This window comes from Moschus berezovskii, chromosome 12 (assembly GCF_049115385.1).
Source record: "Moschus berezovskii isolate FMDL1 chromosome 12, NW_MosBer_1.0, whole genome shotgun sequence".
NCBI lineage: Eukaryota > Metazoa > Chordata > Mammalia > Artiodactyla > Moschidae > Moschus > Moschus berezovskii.
Window position 1 is genome coordinate 59,774,786 of NC_142471.1, and position 19,311 is coordinate 59,794,096.

General features: G+C 38.8%; 1 protein-coding gene across 4 annotated transcripts in view; it reads right to left on the reverse strand.

The window, feature by feature from the left end:
* The window catches only part of IDE (insulin degrading enzyme), a 120,259-nt gene that overhangs the window by 65,925 nt on the left and 35,023 nt on the right, over positions 1 to 19,311 (reverse strand). For 3 of the 4 annotated variants that reach the window (XM_055425082.2, XM_055425079.2, XM_055425078.2), the window contains exon 2: positions 607 to 791. In XM_055425082.2, the coding sequence (XP_055281057.2) occupies positions 607 to 766 (160 nt within the window). In that variant the 5' untranslated portion in view covers positions 767 to 791. Of the gene's footprint in view, positions 1 to 606; positions 792 to 6,656; positions 6,725 to 19,311 lie in introns of those variants that run through there. The other variant, XM_055425080.2, reaches the window with a different exon arrangement.

Below are 19,311 nucleotides of genomic sequence, written 5' to 3' on the forward strand. Positions count from 1 at the left end.
ATTGGAGCTTCAGCTTTAGCATCAGTCCCTCCAATGAATGTGGGAAAAAAGTGCACACAAGAATTTGGGAAATATGCTATTCCTAGTGTATCAAGTGTATATGAAAGTAAAGGAAGTAGAATTGTTACTGTAAAGGATGGAATGAATTTCCTTGCTGCTAAGTCACTTTGGCTGGAAACCTAATAAGACACTTCTGGTAAAGGTGTGTGTGTGCTTAGTCGCTTGGTTGAGTCCAACTCTTTGTGACCCCATGGACTGTAGCCCATCAGGCTCCTCTGTCCATGGGGATTCTCCAGGCAAGAATACTGAACTGGGTTGCCAAGCCTCCTCCAGGAGATCTTCCCAACCTAGGGATCGAACCCAGGTCGTCCACACTGTAGGTGGATTCTTTACCATGTGAGCCACCAAGGAAGCTTGGTAAAGGTAGGGTGATTTAACATAGACAACTGAAGATTACCAACAGCTGTACAGGGCTACTGTACACAGTAACATACATCAAAATGGTAATTGCCAGGTCTCCATTGCACAAATATGGAGAGTCCTAATAACTATAAACATTAGGTCAATGAAACTGAACAAAGCTTAATTCACAATTTTAAGTTGTACCTATGTGTACATCAAGTGCTGCTGATGATTTATCTGTTGTTGGATCACTGACAAGAAGTACTTTGATCCCATTGGCCAGCTCAAGTCCGCGGTATTCTCGCTTGTCTTCATGAGATTTGATGATATGATTTCCTATTCTCTTGATTGCTGGATTATTCATTTTGCTGTACGTCTTTTCTTGGAAACTGAAAAGAAAAAAACATTAATTGTTGGATAGTGGTTTCTTTTTGTTTTAATGATCAAGGAGTAACAAGCAAACCCATATATTATCAGAGTAAAAAATGTATACAATGAAGTACAACTGACATACAATATTAGTTTCAGGTGTACAACAGTGATTCATTACAAATTGATCACACAATAAGTCTAGTTACCATCTGTCACAAGACAAAGTTCTTAAAATGTTACTGACTATATTCCATACATTCCCATTGACTTATTTATGACTGGAAATTTATACCTCTTAATCACCTTCACCAAGTTTGCCCAACTCCCTCTCCATTCTTTCCGCTAGAAACCAAGGGTTTTCCCTCTGTATCTATGAGTCTGTTTTGTTTGTTCACTTGATTTTAGATTCCACATATAAGTGAAATCATATGGTATCTGCCTTTCTCTGTCTTATTTCACTTAGCATAATACCCCTGTAGGTCCATCCATGCTGTACACACCTCACACACACAGGAATATTACTCAGCCAAGAAAAATAATGAAATCTTGCCATTTGCCATTCATCCATCAAACACTTAGGTTACTTCCATATCTTGGTTACTACAAATAATGCGACAACGAACACAGGACTGCCAATATTTTTCAAATCAGTGTTCTCATACTCTTTAGATAAATACCCAGAACTGGCTAGACTGCACAGTAGTTCTACTTTTAATTTTTTGAGAAACTACCATGCTGTTCTCCGTAGTGCATGCTCTAATTTATAGCCCACCAAAGGATTCCCTTTTCTCCACATCCAACACTTGTCTGTTGTTTTTTGCTCACATTTCTTTGCACCTGTCTTGTGATGAGTGGCACTTCTTACATTGATTCATTAGTATTTCTTATTTCATGGTTTCACATCTCAAGATTCAGTTATAAATTCATATTCCAAAAGTCACACTAAGATCCAAATATAAAATGAATAATTCTAGCTTTCAATGCAGGAAAAAAAAGTTCGAATTGCTTTTTTAACTTAAGAGTTACAATGGTTCTTATTTTCTCTATACAGTACTATACAGTGGGCTTCCCAGGTGGTGCTAGTGGTAAAGAACTTGCCTGCCAGTGCAGGAGACATAAGACACTTGGGTTCAATCCCTGGGTCGGGAAGATTCCCTGGAGAAGGGAATGGCAACCCACTCCAGTATTCTTGCCTGGAGAATCCCATAGACAGAGGAGCCTAGTGGGCTATAGTCCACAGGGTCGCAAAGAGTCGGATACAACTGAAGCAACTCAGCACGCACACTGTAAAGTACACAAAAGCAAAACCACTTGTAGAGGATACAAGCATATGACAGTGTAAACCAGACCCGAGAAGTAACTCACATGATTGGATATGCGAATGCACGTTCACATCTTTGAAAGTTGGAAACTTAACTAAAGGTTCATATGTAGGGGACTTACTGTAATGTCTTTTTTTGTCTTTTGTAACAGTCTTTGTTTCAAAACCTATTTTGTCTACTGTAAGCTTTGCTAATCCAGCTTTCTTACATGCTATTTGCATAAAATCTTTTTCCATTCCTTCACTTTCAGTCTGCGTGTAAATCTGAAGTGAGTCTCTTGCAGGCAGCATATAAATGGGGTCTTTTTTTATATCCACTTAGCCATCCTATGTCTTTTAATTAGAGCATTTAGTTCATTTACATTTAAAGTAATTATTTTTAGCAATATACTTATTGCCATTTTGTTAACTGTTTTCTGGTTGTTTTTGTAATTCTTCTCTGTTCCTTTCTTATTCTCATATTCCTTTCCCTTGTGATTTGATGACTTTCTTTAGGATTATGTTGTATTCCTTTCTCTTTATTTTTTGTGTATCTATTATACTATAGGTTTTTGTTTGTGGCTACCATGGGGTTAGTACGTAATAAATCTGAAAATCTGTCTTGCTAGTCCTCAGGTCATTCTCAAAGATAGTTGTTCTACATGGAGTCGCAGTTTTGGTGTGTCCATGGGAGGAGGTGCGTTCAACATCTTCCTACTCTGCCATTTGATCCAGACTCTAGAGGAAACTTCTTATAGCCTATCTACAGAGTATAATCATTCCTCTCCTCCGTCTTAACCATCATTCTTTCAGATAAATGATAAAAGTATTGCTTTTGTTGAGCCATATTTGTATCTAGAACACATCAATGGGGATTTGTGACAGGATTGGGCCATAAGTTGATTACTGCACTGACCTAGAAGAGTTTTTAAATACCAATAACTGCTTTCCAACATACTTCATGGGTATCTACGAGAGTAAGTGAGGTGATAAATTGAGAAAGTATTATTTATTGGGTCAACCAAAACAGTGCTCAAACTTACGACATTCAGAGACAGGGTAGATCTGGAACTCAGGGGTCTGATATTCACTTACTCAGAACCTAGGGAGCAACACCATTGAGGGAAAAATCCTCTGAAGGCCTAATAAAAATAACAGACCTGGGTTGTCTTATGAAGCCAGCAAAAGTAAACAAACAAAAAAAAAAACAAATGAAAAGCTGGAAGGACCCCAAGAAATTTTTGTAATCTGGTGAAGAGTTGAATGCCACAGTAGGAACAGTTCAATGATCATAACAGACATGTTAGATAATTTCTCTTACAAAGAACTTCCCTTTCACTGCTAGTCGTCTCCTTTCTTCGAGAGGAAGGCTGGAGTTACAGTGATGGGAAGGGACCCATCCTTTCACTGCACCCATAAGTTCGTATGAGTGCAGTGAAGGGGTTTTCCAAATCTGCAATATGTATGTTTTTGAGACTAAGAGTAAACACTATTTTTGTCTATGCTGGGGCTGCTTAAGAGACCAAAATTGAGCAGGTCAAAATACAAATTAGGTGCAGCAAAAAAATTTTCCAAAACTACAGAGGAAAATAATGATCCTGTGCTAACACATTTGCTTTTCATCTGGAACACAAAAGAAATGGATCTAACTGCCCCTGAACAACTGACAGACATCCAGATTTAAAGGTAAATCAGGACACGACTGAAGTGACTTAGCAGCAGCAGCAGGACTTCCCTGTTGGTCCAGTGGTTAAAGATCCACCTGCTAATGCAAAGGACTGGGTTCGATCCCTGGTCCGGGAAGATGCCTTGGGGCAGCTAAGCCTGTGTGCCACAACTGCTGAGCCCATGCGCTAGAGACTGTGCTCCACAACAAGGGAACCCCAGTTAGAGAGTAGCCCCCACTCTGCAACTAGAGAAATCCTGCTCATGGCAACAAAGAACCTGTAAGTCACAACATGACCCAGCACAGCCAAAACTAAGTTTAAAAAAATAAAATTTCTAAAAAAAATAATGAAGGTAAAGCAAAGGGGACACAAATAGGCATGCAACTAATTTTGGATAAAATTTCTATTTTTTTTTTTTGCAGCAGATATCTCTGGAGATTAAGGAAGGGAAAATCCATTTTGCTTCTATCAGAATATCTTTCTCTATGAAATCATCAGTAACTAGTCTTCTGGGTAACAACTGATAAACCAAAGAGGTTTACTCTTATTAAGAACGTCCCCTAACCTATGTTATAGCACAGGGAACTATACTCAGTGCTTTTAACAACCTATATGGGAAAAGGATCTGAAAAAGAATAGATATATGTATATATATATAACTGAATCACTGCTGTACACCTGAAACTAACACAACATTGCAAATCAACTATACTCCAATTTAAAATTTTTTAAAAGTCCCCTAGATCTTCTTTTGAGGAAAGTATTTGGAATTCTGGAGCTCAATACAAAACATCATCAGCTCAGTTCAGACACTCAGTCGTGTCTGACTCTTTGCAACCCCATGGACTTCGGCACGCCAGGCTTTCCTGTCCACCATCAACTCCCAGAGCCTACTCAAACTCATGTCCATCGTGTGGTGATGCCATCCAACCATCTTATCCTCTGTCGTCCCCTTCTCCTCCCACCTTCAATCTTTCCCAGCATCAGGGTCTTTTCAAATGAGTCAGTTCTCCGCATCAGGTGGCCAAAGTATTGGAGTTTCAGCTTCAGCATCAGTCTTTTCAATGAATACTCAGGACTGATTTCCTTTAGGATTGACAGGTTGTATCTTCTTGCAGTCCAAGGGACTCTCAAGAGTCTTCTTCAACACCACAGTTCAAAAGCATCAATTCTTCGTCACTCAGCTTTCTTTACATTCCAACTCTCACATCCATACATGATTACCAGAAAAACCATAGCCTTGACTAGACAAACCTTTGTTGGCAAAGTAATGTCTCTGCTTTTTCACATGCTGTCTAGGTTGGTCATAGCTTTTGTTCCAAGGAGAAAGCGTTTTTTAATTTCATGGCTGCAGTTACCATCTGCAGTGATTTTGGAGCCCCCCAAAATAAAGTCTCTCACTGTTTCCATTGTTTCCCCATCTACTTGCCATGAAGGGATGGGACTGGATGCCATGATCTTAGTTTTCTGAATGTTGAGTTTTAAGCCAACTTTTTCACTCTCCTCTTTCACTTTATATATAAAAATATAATACTGATTAAAAAAAAATACTTTACAGTATTAATAATCTTGCTGTATTTTACATTAAAAAGTAGTTTCTTTAAAAACAAAACATAAAATGTGAACATTTTGGAGTCATAAGGCCACCATGAAAAATTCAAAAGCAATTTGGAAGTGAAAAAGCATAATATTATATATTACATATATTATATAATATTAACATATTATATTATATTACATATATAATATTAACAACTCCTTTCTATTTCATTAGCCATAAGCTACTTAAGTTCAATATCAAAGACAAATTAAAATGTCTAAATGTAAAGTCTTTAAAAATGGTGTTGTGTTGTTAAAAAAAAATTCTCAGGGTAAAAAAAAAATGTTCTATCGAAACCCTACAAAGAGGGTCACAACAATAATAATCCTGGTTTAGGTATTTCCCAAAAGACAATCTGTTTGGACTGCAGCAAATACCTCTGGTTCACAGCTGGCTTCAAAAACTTCAGTTTGGGTTCAACATACATTACGATCTCAAAAATGAGTTCCAACCTAGCAGTAACATTAAGATTAAATAAGCCACAAGGCAACCTCCATTAAGACCCCCAGCAAAAAGGACAGCATTAAAAGGCAACAGTAAAAAAAGTTCCATGTGCACCACAGAGAACGCCTAAGCGCCTTCCATAAAGCTCCACCAGGAGGAGGAAGAGGGCTGGAATTCCAGGAGCAAAAACCAAAGACTATTCATTTTGGTTTCACTGCCACCGTTTATACCCAAATCCCTCTACTGTGCTTGTCCCAGCTAGTTAGGTTTAGGTGAACCAAAGGTCACAAATGATTAAAATGCAATGATGAGGATGATAAATAAGCTCTAAAACTTCTGTTCAATCAGCAACCACAGTTAGGAAATGAAATACAGATCACTTTGGTAGGATTGTCTTATTCTGTAGGAGGTGAAAATTTCATCATAATTAAGATACCCACCCTCAACTATATGCTATATTCTGTACATTTCTCAGGGTTTAATTTCTCTTGTCCAGATTTTCATTTTGTTAGAGGGGGAAAAAAATGATCAGAGTCCATCACAGGCACATATATAACTCATTTGGACACTGAAACTATGCCTGTTTAACACTCCTGGTGTGGAAGACGTGGATTTTTTCTATAAATCAAAAAATAAAAATCAATCCAACTACTTTTCAACATCTGTACAGGAGATCAACAGAGCTATAAATTTCTAAGCTGGCAATGCTCCCGAGTCAAATATCTGACTTCTTGAGGAAGTTGCACTCAAAAGAAACAGAAGCAATGTTTTCAAACAAGCCCCATCCCCAGCAATCCATATTCAATTGACACATTCTGCCTTTTACCTAGAGCATTTCTATCAATATGTCTTACAATAATTTGATTCTCACCTTCTGGAGAACTAAAGGAAATGATCAGGAACTCCTCCTCTGATGATGAATTCCTCAACAGCTTGCCTGGCTATGTATTTATACTCAGGAGATCACATGTCTACCCATTTCAGCTCCCTCATTAGCATTTTGTTTATTGCAAATGTTCTCCAATATGCATCAAATAAAGAGCAAACAAGCAAGTATCGACATTTAGATGACAAGCTAGTGCTAACTCATGCTTTTCCAGACATCTATTTGATATTTTTAACCTGTCAAAGTCAAAATCTTGGGAGTAGTAAAATTACCTTCAATTTTAGACATTGTCTTACAACTTCATAAGGCAGCACAGAATTGACAGTGTTTTGCATTCTGATAAAGTGGAGATGGACAGATGTTTAATAATTACAGCATATCTAGCAATTCTGTTCAGAGTTTTAAACAATGACTAAAATTACAGATGGTAAAAGCTGGAAAAGCCATTAGATGTTGTCTAGTTTTCTGTAGTTCTTGAACTGGCAGCACTAGCTCCTCTTGGGCGCTTGTTAAAATGCAAAATTTTGGAAACTACCAGAGACCTACTGAGCCAGAATCTGCATTTTAACAAGATAACAAGGTGAACTACTTGTAAGGAAACTGAAGACCACTTGTTCAAGATCATAGGGCAAAAAGTTACAATTAGGACTTAGCTCTTAACTCCCAGTCCTCTCCCACCTCAGTGTCCTGATGTCCAAACATCACACCATGTATGCTGGCTACAAAGATGATACCAGAGCCCACGCTCTAAAGGAACCCAGACTTACAACAAAGATGAAAACAAGTCATTATTTTTTTAGTGTGGACTGTTATTCCTGGGCACTATGGGAATAATAAAAGGGGCATCTAACCCTTTCTAGGATGGAAGACAGGAAAGAGAGCAGGTGAGTATAAGCATGCCAAATAAGAAGAACAGAATACCTGAGCAAAAGAATGGTGCTGAAGAAAAAATGTGAGGCATTCAACAACTGTTGATGTTAACAGAACTATAACCAGGACGTCCATTTCAAGATCAGGCCTAAATAGAAGGTTTGCAAGAAATAAATTCCCAAATATAATAGATCAATTAAAAATACCTATACCAAAAGAAAAAACTTTTATGCAAATAATCTTTTATACAGATGACCCTTTAAAGTCTTTTCTCTCATATCTCTATGTGTTTCACAGCCAATTTAATAGAAGATTGAGCAATTTTACTTTGCTGTTTGCTTCCTACCCAATCCCATAGACCCAGACATATTTAGAATTAGACCTGATAACTTCTAAATGGATGACCTATAAACCTGTTCAGGTTTATGACTGGTAAATGACTGGGGTAATAGATTATAAATCAAAACCTCCCTTCTGTGGAATCCATCTACCCACTCCCAAAACCATAGGCGGAAATGAATCTTACCTTTGGCTCTCCTGAATGTGGAGGAGGTGCCCAGAGAGAAAATGTCTGGAATCAGAACCATCCCACAAACACCCTTTCTTCCCCATTCAAGGCAGAGGTTAGTAAGACAGAATTTCAAGCCAGTGGTGGTATGAGTCTTTGATGTCTCACTGTAAGACCGCATAACCCGCCAACACTATTCATGTTAATTGATCTAAAAAATAACGTCTCAGGGAACCATCCATGGTTCTTCAGTTACAGGACCAGTGTATCTCACTTCATGCATCAGAGAGATCATAAACCTGGGTATAAACTAAAATCCTGTCAATGAATCTTCAGTTTTGTTCAGTTCAATCACTCAGTTGTGTCTGACTCCTTTGTAATCCCATGGACTGCAGCACTCCAGGCTTCCCTGTCCATCACCAGCTCCCAGAGCTTACCCAGACTCATGTCTATCGAGTTGGTGGTGCCATCCAACCACCTCATCCTCTGTCATCCCCTTCTCCCGCCTTCAATCTTTCCCAGCATCAGGGTCTTTTCCAGTGAGTCAGCTCTTTGCATCAGGTGGACAAAGTAGTGGAGCTTCATTCAGCATGAGCATCAGTCCTTCCAATGAACATTCAGGGTTGATTTCCTTTAGGATTGACTGGTTTGATCTCCCTGCAGTCCAAGGGACTCTCAAGAGTCTTCTCCAGCACCACAATTTGAAAGCATCAATTCTTCAGCACTCAGCCTTCTGTATGGTCCAACTCTCACATCTGTACATGACTATTAGAAAATGACTATTTGGACCTTTGTCAGCAAAGTGATGTCTCTGCTTTTTAATACATGGTGTCTAGGTTTGTCATAGCTTTCTTTACAAGGAACAAGTTTTGGTACATACATATCAATGGTTGTTTATTCCCAAAGTGACAAGCTTAGCTGTGAATAATTAATAGAGGTTTTATGAAGGTTTAAGCAAATGAACAAAACCTCCATTTTATACCTCTTGCCACAGTGAACTACAGGTTTCCTACAGTTGTAGTTTGGGGACCGAGGGTGTTACAAGTATCTTTCTTTCAACAGGTAGCTTTCAGGTTGTTAGAAAATGTGAGATAGATGCCACTGTACAAAACTAATCCTAACAGCCACTCTCATTTTGAAAGTGTTATATGCTTTATAAACTGCTCATTGAATCTTTCCATTATCCCTAAGTGGCGGGTCACAGCAGCTGTTCTTGGCCTTTCTCCTCAATCCCAGATGAGGAAACAAAAGTTCAGTGATTAAGTGACTTGCCCAAGGGGATTCACGCAATTGATTTGTGGCAAAGCTGGAACTATAAAGAGGAAGCGTGGGAAGGGGAGGAACAGGTGATGCTTAAGGAAATCCTAAGGAGTTTTCTTCCCCAGCTCCCAGTTACCACCCACTCAGCCCCTCCCTGACCCCATTCTCCTCCCTTAAAATCCAAATAATAAATACAAAGAAATAAAAACAGATCAAAATAATACTTTAAGGAAACTCTTCAGTTTTTCACTCATTCCTCCCTGTATAAAACAGAGATAGGTAATGGTGGGAGCCTGAAAGAATGTTTCCAATCTGTCAAATTGGTCTCTGGGCTGAGAACTATGTTATCTACTTTGCTAATGAAAAATAAAACAGAAAATGTATGGTAGGCTTAAATGTACAGCAGGTCTAAAGAGAGCTGTCTCTCTGTATAGAACTGTCTCATGGATGAAAGGGAATATGAAAATAATATTACAGTAGATGTGGTAAGGTTATGGGCGACTTATTTTTCAGAAGCATACATTTAGCCATGGGAATAGGGGGAAAAAAGAAGAAAATCATGTAATCATCTTGGTAGAGGCAGAAAAAGTATTCAATAGCTATTCATGTATTTTTTTAAAAACGTCAGCAAACTAGAAATAGAAGAGAATCCCTTCATCTGAAAAAAAAAAATCAACAAAAACTAAAGTAATTATCACACTCAATGGTGAAATAATGTATTCATTTTCCATCCCTACAATAAGATGCCACTATCACCTCATTTATTAAACACTGTACCAGTAATTATGACCAGTCTGATAATGCAAGGGGGGAAAAAAGATGAGAAAGGAAGGGGCAAAAGAACTAACATTACAGGCGACATGGTTGAGCACACAGAAAATCCCAAGAACCTACCAACAATTTCCATTTCTGGGTAGGATGTAATGGGTCATGGCAAACTGATTCAGCTTCAGTAACTAGAAAAAGCCACAAAAACTACAAAATCATATTTCCAAAGATGTTGGAGAGTTGTGGAAGCAGTGAGGATTGGCTAAACTGCAGTTCCAGAGGGGAGGGCCCTCTGAGGTAAGCACAGCATCCTCACCTGCTTTCTTCTCTGAAGGTATCTGCTAATTCTGAGTACAGTCTAAAGATCATGCTTGACTCAAGAAGAAAGACTCTACTTGGAGAACAGAAACAAATGAGGCTCTGGGGCATGCATGAGCTTGGTTTGACAGATTAAAGCCTCAAGATGCCTCAAATTCACAGCTGATTTTTGCCACAGGAAGTTTTCTAAGATAACACTACATACCAACCAGAATGGCTAAAATGAAGAGTTAAACAATACCAGTGACAGAGAAGTCAGAGGGTAACCCAAACTCTCATACACTACCACTGGGGATGCAAATTGGCACAACCACTTTCAAAGAATGGTGTAGCATATACTGACAATATCACCTAACAATTCACGTATTCGATATATGCCCCCAAAGAAGTGCATTTATATGTTCACGGCAATACTATCTGTAAGAGCCAAAACTAGAAAAGATCAAATGTCCATCAGCGATGAACTGAAAAACTGTGGTATGTTCACACAATACAATAGCATACAACAATGAAAATGAATAATCTAGAATGAAGAACAAAAAAATAAGAATGAATCTCACTAATGTAAGGTTGGGCTTCCCTGATGGCACAGTGGTAAAGAATCCACCTGCCAATGCAGGAGACACAGGAGACATGGAGTCTATTCCTGGGTTGGGAATATCCTCTGGAGAAGTAAATGGTAACCTACTCCAGTATTCCTGCCTGGAAAATCCCATGGACAGAGGAGCCTGGCAGGCTACATACAGTCCACGGGGTTGTAAAAAGTCAGAAACAACTGAGCAACTGAGCACACAATGCAAGGTTGAGTGAATTAAGTTAGATGCTAAAGAGTAAATACTTTTTTCTCCCAGTTAAAGTGCAAGAAGTAAAATCAAGCTATGCCTTTATGTCAGGATGGTTGCTGCCCTTGAGGGTAAGGGGTAGTGAATAGAAGAAAAAATAAGCGGGGCTTCAGAGATGCTGATCATGTTGGTTATACAGGTATATTCAGTTTGTTAAAATTCATCAAGCTGAACACTTATGATATGTTTCTATTAAAAGCTAAAATAGAGTTTTTGAAAATATCATAAAACAGTAAAATAAAAAAGAAGGGAGATACATGAATCACTCAAGGCTGGAAAGATCATCAAAAGTCATCTTGGAAATAGTACCACCTGAGACTGAGAAGTAGCTATCCATATCGAACAGGTACTAAATTAAGAAGGCTCATAAGAAATAATAGTTCAATTAACATAATAATTACCTAAACCTTCTCAGGTGTGTCCTAAGACAATTATTTCTGTTGATGTCATCTAGGCCACAACAACTAGGAGATCCAGGTAAAGTACAACATCAGTTAACAGAGTCAACAATAAAACATATTAAATTTTTTAACAAATCCTTACTCACTATGTCTGCTTTGAAAGCTAGTTTTTGGTAATTACTTTAGACCCCAGAGAAGGTTTAAAAATAAAACTTGACACTTCCAATGATGAATAGTGACAAGCAATAAGTGCAATCCAAATAAAAGCAAAGTGATTAAACTTTGAATAAATTCTCCTATCAATAATTTTCAACATTTATATTGAACAACAACTTCGAATGCTGGATTTGAAGTAGATGGGTTCTTTAATTTAAAACAAACAGAAAAGGATACTGTACAAAGCGAACATTTCTTCAAACTCAGAATTAATTTTACGTATGGATTATCCTCCTCCATGATCTCAGAACAGCAAGGACGGCTCAAAGATCCCTACATGTTCTCTAAATATTAATTCAAATCAGTCTAGGAAGAGTTATAACCTGTAACTAATTAATTCTCTCAAGACAGCCCTCCGAGGAAAGCAAACTACAAACACTCACATTCTACACAGAGTGGTGTATCTCATGGGGACTCAGTTCCATCAAGATGTACACCCTGAATCTGACAGAAAGAGAGTCCTGCCTTCTTCAGATAATGCTGGTTCAGAAAGCTTCACCTGTCCTCTGCCTCTGTATGATTCTCTATACTTAATACTGACTCAGTGACCACTTCAAATTAAAAGACGCTTGCTCCTTGGAAGGAAAGTTATGACCAACCTTGATAGTATATTAAAAAGCAGAGACATTACTTTGCCAACCAAGGTCCGTCTAGTCAAGGCAATGGTTTTTCCCGTGGTCATGTATGGATGTGAGAGTTGGACTGTGAAGAAAGCTGATCGCCGAAGAATCGATGCTTTTGAACTGTGGTGTTGGAGAAGACTCTTGAGAGTCCCTTATACTGCAAGGAGATCCAACCAGTCCATTCTAAAGGAGATCAATCCTGGATGTTCATTGGAGGGACTGATGCTAAAGCTGAAACTGCAGTACTTTGGCCACCTCATGCGACGAGTTGACTCACTGGAAAAGACTCTGATGCTGGGAAAAGTTGGGGGCGGGAGGAGAAGGGGACGACGGAGAATGAGATGGCTGGATGGCATCACCGACTCTGTGGACATGAGTTTGAGTGTACTCCGGGAGTTGGTGATGGACAGGGAGGCCTGGCGTGCTGTAATTCATGGGGTCGCGGAGAGTCGGACACGACTGAGCGACTGAACTGAACTGACCACTTCCAGACAGTGTTCAGTAATTATACACCCTCACCTTTACCAAATGACCCCTTTGCTGCTCAGATCCTGGATCCGACTGAACTCTTTTGGTCAAACAATGCTTTGGGGCCTCATCTGGTACTGCCAGTCAAGGGTCTTGTGAAATGTTCATGTGGGTGCACCAACTTGACAGAGGCCCCTAAAGCTGCATCAGCCTCGGACAGCCTTTACAGCTTTTCTCCTATACAGCAGATATAAACAAACTACTCTCAGGCAGTGTCTGGTACATAGGAGACACCCAAAATAGTAACCTTACAATCACCATTATTGTGTTCCTAAGGTGGTAAGAAGCAAATAGACCACCATGTTATTATTAACATTCTTTACAGATGTTCATGCAAATTCCAGTTGTATACTGTCATCTCCCTGACAGCCTGGTAATAGGATGTCACTTTATAAGACCACCAGAAAAACAGGTAAATAATTATCCCTTTATAATCACTATAGGCGAGCCACTGTTTATAATCAGTGGTTCTCAACAGAACCACTTGCTCACCAAGGAGACGTTCAGCAATGTGTCATAACCGAACTGTCACAATGGAAGGGTACAACTGGCAACTAGTGAATAGAGGCCAGGGATGCTGCTAAGTATTCCACAATGTACAGGATAATGCTCATGTCGAAATTATCCGGCCCAAAATGTCAACAGTGCCAAGGATGAAAGACCCAAGTTTACAGTTCTGACTTGATCATCCAAAAACAATGTGTAACTGCAACCAATTTAATCCATTTAAAACCAGGAGACAACCTCATCAAAACACAAAAAACTCTATGCACTAAGCTCTCACATATTTATTTTTAAAGGTCTAAATCAGAAAAGGCTTAAATGGAGAGGGGGAAAACTGATTATGAAGGAGAAAGAGAGAAGTCTGTAAAAACCTTGTCCTTGAGTGAGCAATCCAGTGTACACGTAATTCAGTTCAGTTCAGTCACTCAGTTGTGTCTGACTCTTTGTGAACCCACAGACTGCAGCGCGCCAGGCTTCCCTGTCCATCACCATCTCCCTGAGCTTACTCAAACTCATGTCCATCGAGTTGGTGATGCCATCCAACCATCTCATCCTCTGTCATCCCTTTCTCCTCCCACCTTCAATCTTGCCCAGCATCAGGGTCTTTTCCAATGAGTCGGTTCTTCGCATCAGGTGCCCAAGGTATTGGAGTTTCAGCTTCAGCATCAGTCCTTCCAATAAATATTCAGTACTGATTTCCTTTAGGATGGACTGGTTGGATCTCCTTGCAGTGCAAGGGACTCTCAAGAGTCTTTTCCAACACCACCGTTCAAAAGCATCGATTCTTCGTCACTCAGCTTTCTTTATAGTCCAACTCTAACATCCATACCTGACTACTGGAAAAACCATAGCCTTGACTAGACAGACCTTTGTTGGCAAAGTAATGTCTCTGCTTTTTCATATGCTGTCTAGGTTGGTCATAGCTTTTGTTCCAAGGAGCAAGCATCTTTCAATTTCATGGCTGCAGTCATCATCTGCAGTGATTTTGGAGCCCCCCAAAATAAAGTTTCTCATTGTTCCCATTGTTTCCCCATCTATTTGCCATGAAGTAATGGGACCGGATGCCATGATATTAGTTTTCTGAATGTTGAGCTTTAAGCCAACTTTTTCACTCTCCTCTTTCACTTTCATCAAGAGGCTCTTTAGCTCTTTGCTTTCTGTCATAAGGGTGGTGTCATCTGCATATCTGACATTATTGATATTTCTCCCGGCAATCTTGATTCCAGCTTGTGCTTCATCCAGCCCAGCATTTTGCATGATGTACTCTGCACAGAAGTTAAATAAGCAGGGTGACAATATACAGCTTTGACGTACTCCTTTCCCGATATGAACCCCATGAACAGTATGAAAAGGCACAAGTAATAGGATCTGCCTTAAAAGGAGCACAGCCAGGGCACTGGGACAGTCTCTTCCTGAGGCTCAGTCAATATTTTACACAGTACAAATTCTTTATGGGAATTATACCTTCAACAAACCCCTTAGGTAGACCCCATTATTCCCATTATTTGGCTAGGTCAACACAGTCATTAAATAAAAAGACCAATATTCAAACCCAAGTCTTCAGACATCAAAACACCATGCTCTTCTCAACCACTCCATTAAGGTAAAAAGCTTAATTTATGTACAGTAACTAAATCCCTGGAACGATACCCACAGAAATATTTAGGAAGGTTATCTGTGGATGTGCTTAGTCTTAGTCGTGTCCAACTCTGCGACCCCACGGACTGTGGCGTGCCAGGCTCCTCTATCCATGGGGATTCTCCATGCAAGAATACTGGATTGGGATTTCATGCCCTCCTCCAGGGGATCTTCCCAAACCAGGGACTGTCTCCTGCATTGCAGGTGGATTCTTTACCATCTGAGTTACCAGGGAAGTCCTATCTCTGGATATTAGACTATTAAGTCGTCTTTATTCTTTGTATTGAATACTTTTCAGCTCAGTACAGAAAGAATCTTTGAAGAGATAAAACTCAGTGGACTTGAACGGGCTTGCTGTTGTTGTTCAGTCACTAAGTCATGTCTGACCCTTTGTGACCCCATGGACTATAGTCCGGCAGTCTGATCAAATTCATGTCCACTGAATCAGTGATGCTATCTAACCATCTTTTCCTCTGCCGCTCCTTCTCATTTTGCCTTCAATCTTTTCCAGCATCAAGGCCTTTTCCAGTGAGTTGACTCTTCACATCAGGTAGCCAAAGTATTGGAGCTTCAGCATCAGTCCTTCCAATGAATATTCAGGGTTGACCTCCTGTAGGATTGACTGGTTTGATCCTGCAGCCCAAGGAACTCTCAAGAGTCTTCTCTGGCACCACAATTAGAAAGCATCAGTTCTTCAGTTTTCAGACTTTTTTATGGCCCAGCCCTCACATTCACACATGGCTACTGGAAAAACCATAGCTTTGACAATATGGACCTTTGCAAAGTGATGTCTCTGTTTTTTAATACACTGATTCTATTTAGATACAGACTTAAAAAAAAAACTTCTCCCTCCAGCCCCATCTAGGTGGCTGCCTACAACTTTGAAGTTATAGCCCTGCTGTTGCATTCAAAAATAAAATAAATACCTAACACTTCTGCTCTTCATAGCAATGGTGGCACTGTTACTGTCATTAGTTCGCATTCACTGAACACTTAACTATATGATGAAGACATACACACTACATGCATGTCCTCATTCTCACCACAAACTTATGAGATAAATATTATTATTGTCCTCATTCTGCTGCTGAGGAACAGTACTTGAATAGGGCAATAATGATTATCAGGTCACACAGAGGTAAATGGCAGAGTCCAGGTCTTGTGGTTCCAGAATCCCAAAAGCAATGCAAGCCAAAGAATAATTATCTACATTCTCACCCAGTCCCCAAAGGATCTGTATCAGAATGGATTCTTTCACAATACCATGGCCAGTCCATAAAAGCAATGTTCAAACATTCAAGATTATTAGGAAAACGAGTGAACCCACTTTGTGTTGCCTCAGCAGGCAAAACTAAGTCTAATGGTGGAAGGCGTAAGGACAGTTATTGACGCTTATGTAACTAATGAACAGTTAGAATACAGTCTTCACTGACCAGGTCACCAAGTATTAAAGTAGAGGCTTGAATACTATTCATAATGTGATTCTTAAACTATTTTTTTAATATGCTTTCCTCTACTGAAATCTTATATAGAATTCATAAAACAAAACTACTGTGGTTCAAGAGGAGCAGAGAAGTCAAGAGTCCCCGTCTCAGGGCCCCTTAGTGGCAGTGATAATATCAAGAATTCCCAAGATTCTGACAAGTACAGTTTACAGAATCTCAACATGAATCAATCTTGAAGACGTAATGTTAAGTGAAGCAAACTAGTCACAAAAGGACAAAGACTGTCTGATTCCACTTAAACGTGATATCTAAGGTAGTCAGAGACAGAAGGCAGAATCGTGGTCACCAGGGGCTGAGGGGAAGGGGGAATTGGAAGTTTGTCGAACAGAGTTTCAGTTTGGGAGAATGAAAAAGTTCTGGAGATGGAGGGTTGTGATGGTTGCAAACAAAGTAATTACACAGATGTGATACAGTTAGAACACTGAACTGCACACTTAAAAATGGTAAGTCATAATATATATATTTTGCAATAAAAACAATAAAAATAAGCCATTAAATCAGTCAATGTGAATGTGCAAAATAATACTACTAAATAAAATAAAAATACTAACGAGAGAAACTAGCTGTATAAGAAATTAACATAATTATACTGAAAAGGGTGGGAAAGAAATAAACAACTAATTGGGAAATAGTATTTTGATTGGATACAATATAGAAAGAACTGTATGTGAATGTTATGATATAGTTATCAAAAGTGTTTCCTACAGAGGAATGCAATTATGAAAGTACCTTATACATATACCAGAACTGATCAAATAAGTAAACAAATTGTAGATAATGAAATTCAGTATAGTCAATGTCAGAAGAAGTAAGTCTAAATAAGGAAAAAGAAAAGACTAAAATAAGCTTTGTAATACTAAATTAGAATCAGAGAAATCAACACAAACTCATGACTTGGGATACATACAAATTTAGAAATATAAACACGTGTATGTATGGGGGTAGCTAGACTATCCACTAAAAGCAATAACAGTGACTGTAACTACATCTAATGCCCAGATCGTGATCCTTTAAACATCATTTTCCAACAAAAGGAAACAAGCGGTTGACCTCAGGGCTAGGGCAAAGAAAAGATAAGCCTGAAACATCTTGTGGAGCCAGAAGTAAAGAATTTCTCTAAAAAAGATGGGAGCTTATTGGAAGTACACAGTAGCCAACCCAAAGATGCTCCTAATGGCCAAAGCTAGAACAATTTGTATAACAAATAATGGCAGCAGTGAATTTTAACCAATAGAATAAAATAAATATCTGTGAATCCATACTGATAAAAATGAATAAATAAGTGAACAAAGGAGGGAGAAAGTTCTTTCTCACAGAATTTTAATAAATAAAGAGGGAAATAATTACCAATAAGTACAGTAATAAGTGTTGCAAAGGTCCATTGGTGGATGCTCCAATTTAATTTCCACCAACAGTACGAAGGTTCTTTTCTCCACATCCTAACATTTATTATTTGTTGTCTTGTTGATAATAGTCACCTTGACAGATCTCAAGTGATACCTCATTGTGGTTCTGATTTGCATTCCTGATGATTAGTGACAATGAGCATCTTTTCATGTACCTGTTGGCCATCTTTATGTCTTCTTTGGAAAAGTATCTATTAGATTCTCTGCCCATTTTTTGATCAGGTTGTATATTTTGATGTTGAGTTGTATGAGTTCTTTGTACATTTTGGATAGTAATCCCTTACTGAATATATCATTTCAAAACGATTTACATAGCCAAGTTATGAAGTAATCTAAGTCCACATCAATAGATGAATATAGAAGTATGAGAGATAAATGTATATGTGTGTGTATATCCCACACAATGGAATATCACTCAACTATATAAAAAAGAATGAAATCTTGTCATTTGTAACAACATGGGTGGACATAGACAGTATTACGTTAAGCAAACTAAGTCAGAGAGAAAGCCAAATACTATATGATTTCATTTGTATGTGGAATCTTAAAACAAATGAACAACCAGAAACAGAATCACAGATACAGAGAACAAACAGGTGGTTGCCAGAGGGGAGTGGGTCAGAGGGGAAAAGAGAGAGAAGTGAGGGAGATTAAGAGGCACAAATTCCCAGTTGTAAAATAAATGAGTCATGGGTATGTAACGTACAGTGTGGGGAATATATTCAATAATTATGTACTATCTTTGTATGATGAGAGATGGTAACTACACTTACTGTGATGATCATTTAAAATGTATAGAAATATTGATTTATAATGCTGTGTAACAGCTACTAACAGTGTTGGACATCAATTACATTTCAAAAACAAACTCATAGATCGAGATCAGATTTATGGTACCTAGAGGCAGAGGGATGGGGAAGGGGGAATTGGGGTCGCACAGAGTCGGACACGACTGAAGTGACTTAGCAGTAGCAGCAGCAGTCAAAAGGTACACATTTCCAATTATGAGATAAATAGGTACTAGGAATATAATTTACAGCATGATAAATATAATTAACACTGTTCTATTCTACACATGGACATCAGCAGATGGTCAACACCGAAATCAGATTGATTACATCCTTTGCAGCCAAAGATGGAGAAGCTCTATACAGTCAGCAAAATTAAAACCAGGAGCGGACTGTGGCTCAGAGCATAAACTCCTTATTGCCAAATTCAGACTTAAACTGAAGAAAGTGGGGAAAACCATTAGT